Consider the following 11,219-nt stretch of genomic DNA (forward strand, 5'->3'; position numbering starts at 1 on the left):
TGTTCACTTGCCAATATGTTAGCAAATATCCCTGTGGGCGCTTATTAGAGCGGGGCGCTTATTACGTCGAATACGGTATATATAATAGTCATAAATCATGTTTTACTTCCACTGATACTCCAAGGTTTGAGATGCACTTCGGTGACTCTTCACTGTAGACTAGTCCCTTTCATTTTCTTTCCAAACTTTGTTGTTTTTTTTTGCCAAGTTTACCATCGCACAACTTCATATTTTTTATTAAATCCATCTGGCACAATGAACCTTGTGGGAGGTTTCTGTGAAAATATTTACATGTACTACAAATATCCTAAAGTAAAATAATTCATGTATCGTCTGTATGTGACAGATTTCAGTTGGCAGACAATCAAACTGAATTTCAACTCAACATTCCTTGAAACGGAATATAATTCATGTAAATATTGGTAATAATGGTGATTTTATCATATTCACCATGTTTTCACAAATGTTATCAATATTTTCCTCCTATAAATATTTTGTTGGGTATACATACATGAACTTTTGTTGGTTTTACCGAAATTCTGCCATCATCTTTCACATTAATTGTGAGACTTTTTGAAATTTCTTTCATCATTCAGTACCATGTATCACAAACCTGTAGATATCAAAATAACCAACCATAGTCCTCATTCCTTGACGTTCGGAGAATAACCCCTTGAGCTTCGAGAAATCATGCATTATTTGTCCCAAGTGAACATGGTGAATCAATGTTTCAAGTTCCAGCTTCCAAGCCTTGGCGAAGAACTTTCAACATTAATTCACAATAGATAGATTATCTGTAATTCAAAGTTGCAAGTAGGTTACCCATAGCCTCTTTTCTGAGAAAACATGGAAAAATTGGGGTCCCCTGATCTCAAGTTTGGAAGACCTCAACACAGTTAGTCTGTTGTTGAAACAATGTCACAATAAATGGGTGACATCATATTCAGTTATTTTAGGCATTGTGTTTGTATGATGTCACATTGCTCTGGGCTGCTTGAAAACAATGGGACAAACAAATTTGGAAACACTTTGTCAATCAGCATTAAGCCAAACATTAAGCACTCATTGAGAATTACTGAAACTAATTTCACCAATATCCAAGTGCCTGTACGTGGGTAATATTCCATGTTCATACTTTGGTTGATCTGTATCTCTACTTCTTACTTCCAGGTCATTAATTGTAGGCCACTTTTGTGAAAACAATGCATTTTACATCCTCTTGTCGTGGCTGCCCACATATTTTCATGAAAATTTCCCCACAGCCAAGGTGAGTTTTGTCCACCAACTGTTATTCAGTGTCCTGCCCAGTGCTTGACTGACCACCTGAACACAGACAGGGAATGGTTCAAGACTTGCGGTACAGAGAATTGCAACTGAAGTTGACTCAGATTTAGGAAGGACAGTATTCTTGCAAAACTTTACTTTTTTTTATCTCGGTACATTTTAGATATCTCTAGCTCTGGTTCAGTACAAATAAATGAAGGTGAAAGGTTTGAGACAAGAATGGCATCTACCATCCCTTCCTGTTATCTTGATTGGTCCATAAGGCCATGTATCACCTTGTTTCCTTTTAAAAAAATATCAGAAGTGAGTTAGAATTCTGTTTGCGATTTCACAGGAATTCTTTTTATTTACCCTTGCCGAAACCATTAAACCAGCTGTCTGTGTTAAGGGGATCAGTTGTGTAGTTGGCTTCGCAATGTTTTGTTTTGTATGTGCCACAACTTCACACGACGGACAGATGTCTCCGCGCACGTCACAACTGATTAATGTTGAAATTCATAGAAATACTTAGACAGATGTTGAAGTGTGATGTTGTTGGTACATGGAATACAAGATCATGGGACTAATTCCTTCCTGCCTGGTTTACTGTAGATCATTCAAAGTGCTGTCTGCATGCATGTTGTACTCTAACCTGTCATGGCTGACGACATTACCTCCCTTTGTAGCTGCGACCATTGTTCTGACGTTTGTTTTGGTTTCAGGGCAATGTTGGCAGGGCATTTTTCTTCAGCACTGATATTTCAAATCCTTTTATTTTGGATGCCAACTTACTTCCATGATAATTTCCCTTCTGCGAAGGTAAGGATTTGGGAAGCTGACCAGATATCATTGCATCCTTGGATTCCATGAATATTTTGTCTTCCGACTTTTTTCATTGATAGGCTTTGACCGCTCAGTATGTCTGGCAATAGGGATTCTAATTAAAAATTCCCAATTCATGTTAAAATTTAAAACATGTAAGTAATTCTATGGGTGTGTAGAGCATGTAGAAGTAACCTGTATTTTGCTGATAACAAGACCAGTATAGAAGAAGAGGTTTTAATGCTAAGTTTCATATTTTTGCATTAGATGCAATCTGAAAATATATTGCTACAAAACATGTACTCTTGAATTTGAAAAAAAATCAGAATTTATATAAAATCCCAATTTTGGACAAAATAATGATAAACTTTAGTAAGATCCTGAGTAAACCTGGGTGCTGTTGTACGAAACAGCTAAGCGCCAAGACTGTCGTAAGTCTATGTTAAGGTATGTTTGCACACCAGCACCCTGATCCCCAGCAACCTATGCTGGTCGTAAGAGCCGACCAAATGGATTGGGTGTTCAGCCTCTGTGACTTGGTTGATTGCACATCATTGTACCCCGGTGGCGTGGATTGTTACTCACAATAGCAACCACTGGAATGTCTGGTGCTGACTTGAGTGTTTACAGGCCTCCATCATATAGCTGGAATATTGCTGATTAAATAACATACAAACTTTAGTAAAACTTGTTTCCCCTGCTAAACTGACTAACCCTTTTAGACTTAGTTTTGCCTGAGTGATTGAATGGAAATGTGCGACTTGTGATGGATTATCCAACCAAAGACCTGCGAGGTCACATTGTGTGCTATTTAAAGCCCAGGGGTCGAAGCTACTAACATTCACTTTGCAGAGTTGCATCCCTTGACTGTGCCAGGATCCACATGAAATAGGTTCAAATTCCATATCCGACCTATACATGTATATGATCCCTGGCTGTCCCCATCCAACCTCTCATCACATTGGTAAACATTTACCGCCAGCATCAGTATCATCCTCTATATCTCCAGGCTTGCATTTTGGTAAACCTACACTAACTGGATCCATTCCCATGGTCCTTGCCATCGCAAATTACCTGCCCTTGATTTTCATTAACATTTTACCGACCAAACAAACGTCAACATAAGGGACAGGATAAAGGAGGTAACTTGTATTACCTAGAAACCAAAGCCACGGCCAGTTTTAATGGACATGAACACATCCTTTTCATCAAAAAGATTTTGGAGGGTTTTTTCGCATGTCAGTCAGTTTTTCAATGTTTAATTTTTTGCAAACTTGATTATAATCAATGGGACTGGCCAACCCAGCAGGCTGGTTTGTAGCTCGCATTCTGATTGGTACATTAGACCTAGTAGTGTAGCCAATCAAATTGCCAAATGGAAATCAAGGGCGGGTAATTTGAGATTGCGAGAACCACGGGAATGGATCCAGGGGATAATGTAGGCTTAACGAAGTGCTAGCCCTGGAGATATAGAGGATGCATCAATATAGGATTTCCTCCCACAGTAAACTTGAACTATTTTATATGATATGAGGGCGGTCGGGTAGCCTAGTGGTTAAAGCGTTCGCTCGTCACGCCGAAGACCCGGGTTCGATTCCCGACATGGGTACAATGTGTGAAGCCCATTTCTGGTGTCCCCTGCCGTGATATTGCTGGAATATTGCTAAAAGCGGCCTAAAACCATACTCAGTCAGTTATATGATATGAACTTGGTAGTTATCAAAACAGCATTAAACCCAAACTCACTCATCCTAGACAAGGTTCTCACCTTCAGAAGCTAGTTGCACAAACCCCATTCTTCGGACAGCAAGGAGCCAGTAGACTAGCTGTAGTCAACGACAAATACAAGTGGTACCAGCTGTAACCATGGTAACATGTCATTTGCTGTTCACAAAAAAACAATAGGTTGGTTCATATTATTCTTGATAAGTTAGATAAATCGACACTGACTCATTAGAAACAGCATGGAACTAAAATACCAGGGAATCCAAGGACTTTCCTATCACTGTTCTAACAGTAAGCCGTACGTTTGTATTATTTCAGGGCTTTGTTAGTTGGACACTTTTGCCATTCACTGTCATTTCAAATCCTTCTATTCTGGGCACCAACTTACTTCCATGACAATTTTCCATCAGGCAAGGTGAGAACTGAAGTGTAATAGAAGAAGGTGTTTGTGGAGTTGCTTCCTACTTGTATCTTCTCACACTGTCACTAGGGCTGTCTGATAGGGTCCCTCTCGATTGGTTTACTGTCGAAATGTTCCCTGTGTACAAGACGATTTATATTGAGTTTGTACCTAGACTTTAATTGCCATATCATTTTGTACCCAGTCGATATCTAAGTGTATCCAGTTTTTTGTTCTCATTTAGCAGGATGACATCTACCCACTGTATGGTTTTAGGGGAGATAACTCTTTGCACAAGGCCATTGATGGACTTAATCTCAAATCTCTTTCTAGCGGAATCAACTCGGGATAACATTGGTATTCTATGTAAATACACAAAAAGTTATTTGGGAATTATGGCGGAAGAAGGAGCGACCATGTTGTTGAATGCTGTAAACCAGTTATGGGTACATTTACGACATAGACTATTGCAAGATTTCCAAACATGGTCTGGGTACAAAACAATAGGGAAACGAAAATCTAGGTACAACTCGAAATACCATTTTGTACCCAAGGTACATTTTGATGATAAACCGATCTACAGTGACCTTATCAATGTCACTAGGTATATTACTGTGTCCCTGGCTTGGAATGATCCTGAAGGTTTATGAAGACTACCGGTAGTCTCCCCTCCTGCTGCCTGTATGCATGCTTCTACAAGTGGGTAAACGGCATGGGTTAACTCAATGTTGCAGGGGTAAATTGAGGATTCAATTTTCAACCCCTTTGCTTGTATGTCAAGTTCAGTTGTAGTCTTTGAAATTCCCAAAATGAATTTGTATTGAGAGTCTTTAGAAGTTTGATATTTCATTAATTCATTTTATGGTTCTTGTCAGGACGGTGGGGTAGCCTAGTAGTCAAAGCTTTTGCTTTTCACGCCGAAGACCCAGGTTTGATTCCCCACATTGGTACAATGCTTGAAGCCCATTTCTGGTGTCCCCACAATATTGTTAAAAGCAGCATATAACCATGTTTACTCACTCACTATGGTTCTTGTCAAGATATGAGGTCTCTTTTTTGTAGATGTGTAAGACTTTTGGGGATGTCATATGACACAGCATTACAGGTTACTCAACAAGCTTTGCACTCAAGCCTTCAAGTCAGTTGATATGCGAAATGGATTACCATATGAATAATAGATACCGGTAATCAAATGTTTTCAAATCGGCAACAATGGTCGAGTCAGAAATGGCAGTTGCTCATATATTATGGAAATTTTTCGTGAATGATGAATCAGAATAATCATTTTCCAAAAATGATAGTACAATAGACCAATATCCTCTTCAATGTTTTTGATTGTTCAAATTCTGTGTAAATACTACCTATGCGCGCTAAGCATCGTTAAATTGTCGTCTCAATATTGTGTTAGTCATATTTTATTCCACTATTTGGTTTGATCCTTCTTGCACTATTCCAACTATATGTGAGCAACATGTAAATAATCAAGTGTGGCCCAAAAGAACCAGTGATTGATATTATGAGCATCATCCAACACCATTGGGGTACGATGACACGCTTTGTTTGTTTGTTGTTTAACACCGCACACAGCAATATTCCAGCTACATGATGGCGGTCTATTAATAATCGAGTCTGGACTAGACAATCCAGTGATTGAATTCATGAGCATCGATCCACGCAATCATGATAAGATGACATGCATGAACCAAGTCAGCGAGCCTGACCAACCTATCCCGTTAGTCGGCTTTTATGAAAAGCATAGTTGCTTTTACAGCAAGCATGGGTTGCTGAAGATCTATTCTACCCCGGATCTTCACAGGTCACAATGAAATGCAATCAACTAAGTCATGGAGCCTGAATACCCGATCCACAAAGTTGCCGTTTACGACATGCAGTTTGTGAGAATCAGTTCTCGCCCCATGGGAATGCAACTAAGTATCTCATCCTCATGATCAGTTACTTCATTGCTAGAGTCCATACAGTTTCTTTCTGCTTCCCTTGAATGCAGCCTGATAACTGTCTCCTCCTGCTTGTGATCATACAGCTGTAGTTACTACCTGCACCACATTAAGACAGTAGCCCTGACTGTGTCTGTTCCCTGGTTATGGGTGTTTATCATGCATGCAGACTGTACTTTGAATTATATTGTTTGCTGGTTCTCCAGGATGTCTAGCTTACTTGAACCAAAGGTTCTTGCAAGCAAATGTCATAGCAGATTGTGTACCATAAGCTTTATTGATTTCTTCTTTGAAACCACAAGTTGAAATTTTGCCTGTAATACCTGTTCACTGATTTTAAATTTTTCAACATGGCCGTCTAGGCAGCCATTTTGAATTTTCATTTTATGCAATGTCATAAATAGCCGTATCTGCATATATATTTGTGAAAGTTGATGTGTAGTAGTAAGTATGTGTAGTGACATAACATTCTTGGTATTTTTTTATGTATCATACTTGGCTATGGAAGTTGATTAGGCTGAGAGTTTCGTTCCACTCAGATGTGTAACACTATCTACTTCAGTGTACATTGGGGGGGGGGTCAGGTAGCTAAGTGGTTAAAGCATTCGCTAGGCACACCAAAGACCTGGGTTCGATTTCCGACATGGGTACAATGTGTGAAGCCCATTTCTGGTGACCCCCACTGTGATATTGCTGGAATATTGCTAAAAGCGACGTAAAACCATACTCACTCACTCAATGACATGCCCTAGTTTTTTAAATGTTATTGTAAGTTTTGGGGTATTTCTAATTTTAATTTTAATTTTAATTTTGATTTTGATTTTGATTTTAATTTTAATTTTAATTTTAATTTTAATTTTAATTTTAATTTTAAGCGTGATCACAAGGATATAATATTCTAACTGCTAAAGTTTCTGTAACCTTGAATTAGAATTAAAAGGGGCATCTGCGGCCACAGGGCCTCACTGCATGTCTACAGAATGAGTTCGAGAAACGCAAAACCAGATTACTTATATGTTGGAGATATAATTTCTGTGATTCTTTGTCCATGATGTTTGAAATTGTTGCTCTAAGACAAAAATATATATTATAATTATTACTTTGACTTGTATGTTACATCTATGTCCCTGTGGATTAATGGCAGTTTGTGTTTCAGGGTTGGGTGTTCAATGTTGTGCCCTGGGTAGTGACAATTCCAAGCTCTATATTCAGTGGCTACCTGGCAGACAAGATGATTTCCTCAGGTGAGTGTCTGGCATCAGTAAGCAATGGTTATGGTTATGATGATGATGGTGGTTATAGTGATGAGTACAGTTGCTCCAAACAAGCACCTGTTACAATCCGGTTATCTAAGACCATTTTAAATGTCATCAGTCAATCACCAATTGGTCCTTCCTGGTACCCATTCTTCAACTGGATACATTCTATTTGGATGGAACCGGTGTCATGCAACTCTGAGGCAGACTTTTCACCACCGAGTTACCACATGTGTGATGTGTGTCATCTCTGAGGTGCTGCATCTCTTCACACAATGTGATCATGCTTGAGGCAGATAAACTTGATCAGGGCACTGTTCCACAAAGGGATCTTAGCTCTAAGCTGATCATAACTCCCATACTTTAACAAAGGCTTACGATCATCATAGTGCTAAGATAGCTTTGTGTGATGGGGCCCAGATGGTCAGGCTCAGTTACTCAGTGGGGGCACTGGTGGCCCAGTCGTCTAAGGCGCCGCGATTCGCACGCCAGAAACCTATGATTGTGGGTTCAAATCCCAGTTCGCCCCGATTATGTTTCTAGGTTTGTCAGCACCATACCCATGCTCGGGGGTTTCACCAAAGTGGTAAACGTCTGAGACCTGCACCACTTCGGGCTTTCCTCCCACATTAAGCTGACACGCCGTGATATAACTGGAATACTGTTAAAAGCGGCGTTAAACCCAACTCACTCATTCACTCAGTTACTCGGTTGAATGTGTGTCAGCAAAGCCAGACGGCATGGGCAGCCTTAGAAATTCATGCTTGTCTGCTAGCCCGAGACAAGTAAATAGTAGGGGGGGGAGACAAGTAAGAATCAAATGGTAGACCTTATTGACTGTTAGCATTTGCATGATTTGAGGGCTGCAATTCTGAACCAGTTCTTAATGCTTCGGTTTTTCTTCAAATTTGAACTGAATAAACTGACAGAAAATGTAAACATAGTGACCATTTTTGTCTTGTTCAAGTAGGACTAGCTCTACAACAAGGGTATGAATAGAGAATATTTGGCTTATATTGTTCATTGCATTAAATTATTGCATGAGTAGACTGTAAGGCTTTACCTCAACTCATCAGTGTCCGATGTGCAGAGTTGTGTCCCTTAGGCGTGCCAGAATCCTATGATTGTGGGTTCAAATGCTAGATTAGCCCTGATTTTGTTTCTTGGTTTGTCAGCACTAAAATTGATGCTTGTGGGTTTTACCAAAATGGTACACATAAGAGACTGGCATCACTTCAGAAGTTTCTCCTCATCTTTTGAGCTGACACATGATATCAAAGATATATTGTTAATAACATCATGAAACCCAATCAGTCACTCACTGTGTCTACAGGGTACTCTGTGACGTTTGTGAGGAAACTGATGCAGTTCATCGCCCTGGGCGGCACAGCACTGTTCCTCGTCATCATCACTTACACCACTTCATATGAGGCGGCGCTCACCTGCATGGCCCTCTCTGTCTGCTGCTGCGGCTTCCACAACAGCGGCATCCTCGTCAATCCACAGGACATCGCTCCAAAACATGCAGGATCAGTTTTTGGTAGGTGCCCTCTCTTGTTCCTCGCTGCCTGCAGCTTTTGATTACCTTGCCTTTTATTTGCAATTTCGAAAAGATTCGAAAATGTTTTTTTCAATACAGTCATATATTTTTTAGTTGATTTTATTGAGACTGACTAAGAAAGAACAAATATGTATTTTGAAAATTTGACCTTGAGATTTTCTTAGTAAATGGTGAATTATCCATACATGAATCTTTATTCTAAGAAAACATCAGTGTCTGGCTCTGTTTCAGCATGTTTGTTTTTCATTGATAAATTGGCTATTTCTGAATTTTTCTATACTTATCAGTTTATTTCAAAACATAAAATTAGTTTTGTTTTATTGGGGTGCTTTTCAGCAATAGGAATATCTAGAAGCATATCAAAAAGCAGTAGATCATATGCAGTGATGCCTATTGTTTGACAATGCATAGTTTATTCAAATGGAACAGGGGGCACAGGTGGGCCAGTTGTCTAAGGCGCCGCGATTCGCTGTGCAGAGTTGCGTCCCTTGGGCACGCCAGAAACCTATGATTGTGGGTTCAAATCCCGGTTCGCCCCGATTATGTTTCTAGGTTTGTCAGCACCATACCCGTGCTTGTTGGTTTCGCCGAAGTGGTAAACGTCTGAGACCTGCATCACTTCGGGCTTTCCTCCCACATTAAGCTGACACGCAGTGATATAACTGGAATACTGTTAAAAGCGGCGTTAAACCCAACTCACTCACTCACTCAAATGGAACACCCGACACAGTACATACTCTTCTACGGCAAGTAAGTCAAGCATATTTGTTAAAAATGTGTTACTGTACATTTTACATGGTTAGCTGGTGACTAGGGCTGGCTGAAAAGATCGACAATTAGAATGTTATATTATATATATAAGGGATTATCAATATAAAACTGTTGTCATCCATACTAACTTACATAGACTATTGTGAATGATTAAAGTTAATATTTACCAACAGACTTGTTACTGTCAGTACTGTCAATTGTCGAAAACGGGAAGCAACTGTTTTTGTTATGTCTGAAATGTGCACAAAGTAATCCATACATAATTGTGTCACTGCACACCAGTGGCATGAAATATGTTGATTTCTTTCAGGACTCTCATGCATATTTCCTTTAAGTTCCTTTTCTATTATTTATCAATGATTGATTGATATTTTGTTAGCTATTATCGATCGCTATGATCTGTATAAGTAGCCAGCCCTATACTGGTTCCTCTTTATTCCGATTAGACATCTGTGTATGCGTATCTCGATCAGTGCTGATGTACTCAAACCCATAACTGTACCGAGCTGTAACTGAATGTCCGTATTGAGATTAAGGCTGGCTATTGATACAGATTATGGAGTTCGATAATCACTGACTAAATATCAATCAATTATCGATAGATATATATATATATCAAAGAAGTATCTTAAAACAAATGTGCAAAGAAATCAACATATTTCACACAACTGGTGAGCAGTGACACATTTATGCATAGATTACTTTGTGGACATTTTCGATATAATAAAAACAATTGCTTTCCGTCTTAGACAATTGACATTATTGACAATAACAAGTCTGTTTTGGTAAATTGATGACAACAATTTCATATCCATAATCGTTAATATTTCTTCTCATCGACAATAATTCCAATTATCAATCTTTTTAGCCAGCCCTAATTAAGATGCTGTTCAAGTCTCTGTGTTCAACCCTCAAGGTTGACCTACTTCCCTGTAACAAATCAATATGAATATAACACTCTTCTTTTACAGGTATAATGAACATGGCGGGAGCCATTCCAGGTAAGAAACTTTATCTCTTAGTAACCCGGGCAACAGTTCTGAGAAGTGTAAAATCTGATATTTTAGAATCCATTGCCATTGCATACCATCCATGATTATGTCCTGTTTGGATTCTGCAATATGTCCCAAGCAGCCATGCTTGCGGTAAGAAACAGCTGGTGCAGTCTGAGCCAAAACAAAAATAAGTCTACCATCTGAACTTTGCTCTTGGCATCTTTTCTTCAGATTTTAGTGTTATAATATGCTGAACTTGCTAGACCAAACAGGGGCAGTGGGGTAGCCTTGTGGTTCGTCCATCACGCCAAAGGCCCGGGTCCGATTCACCACATGGGTACAACTTGTGAAGCCCATTTCTGGTGTCCTCCGCCGTGATATTGCTGGAATATTGCTAAAAGTGGCGCAAAACCATACTCACTCATTCGCTCACTCACTAGACTGAACAGAATTTGACTTGGATTTAGCACT

At 39.4% G+C, this 11,219-nt stretch overlaps 1 protein-coding gene across 1 annotated transcript in view; it reads left to right on the forward strand.

Annotated features, from left to right (window-relative positions):
* LOC139478225 (voltage-gated purine nucleotide uniporter SLC17A9-like) overlaps positions 1 to 11,219 on the forward strand; it is a 36,439-nt gene that overhangs the window by 22,583 nt on the left and 2,637 nt on the right. The window contains exons 7-10 of the mRNA XM_071260625.1: positions 1,171 to 1,267; positions 7,322 to 7,409; positions 8,755 to 8,961; positions 10,725 to 10,754. Coding sequence (XP_071116726.1) covers positions 1,171 to 1,267; positions 7,322 to 7,409; positions 8,755 to 8,961; positions 10,725 to 10,754 — 422 coding nt within the window. The remainder of the gene's footprint in view (positions 1 to 1,170; positions 1,268 to 7,321; positions 7,410 to 8,754; positions 8,962 to 10,724; positions 10,755 to 11,219) is intronic.

The sequence above is a fragment of the Haliotis cracherodii genome, unplaced genomic scaffold (assembly GCF_022045235.1).
Source record: "Haliotis cracherodii isolate W230 unplaced genomic scaffold, xgHalCrac1.p SCAF_4, whole genome shotgun sequence".
Taxonomy (NCBI): domain Eukaryota; kingdom Metazoa; phylum Mollusca; class Gastropoda; order Lepetellida; family Haliotidae; genus Haliotis; species Haliotis cracherodii.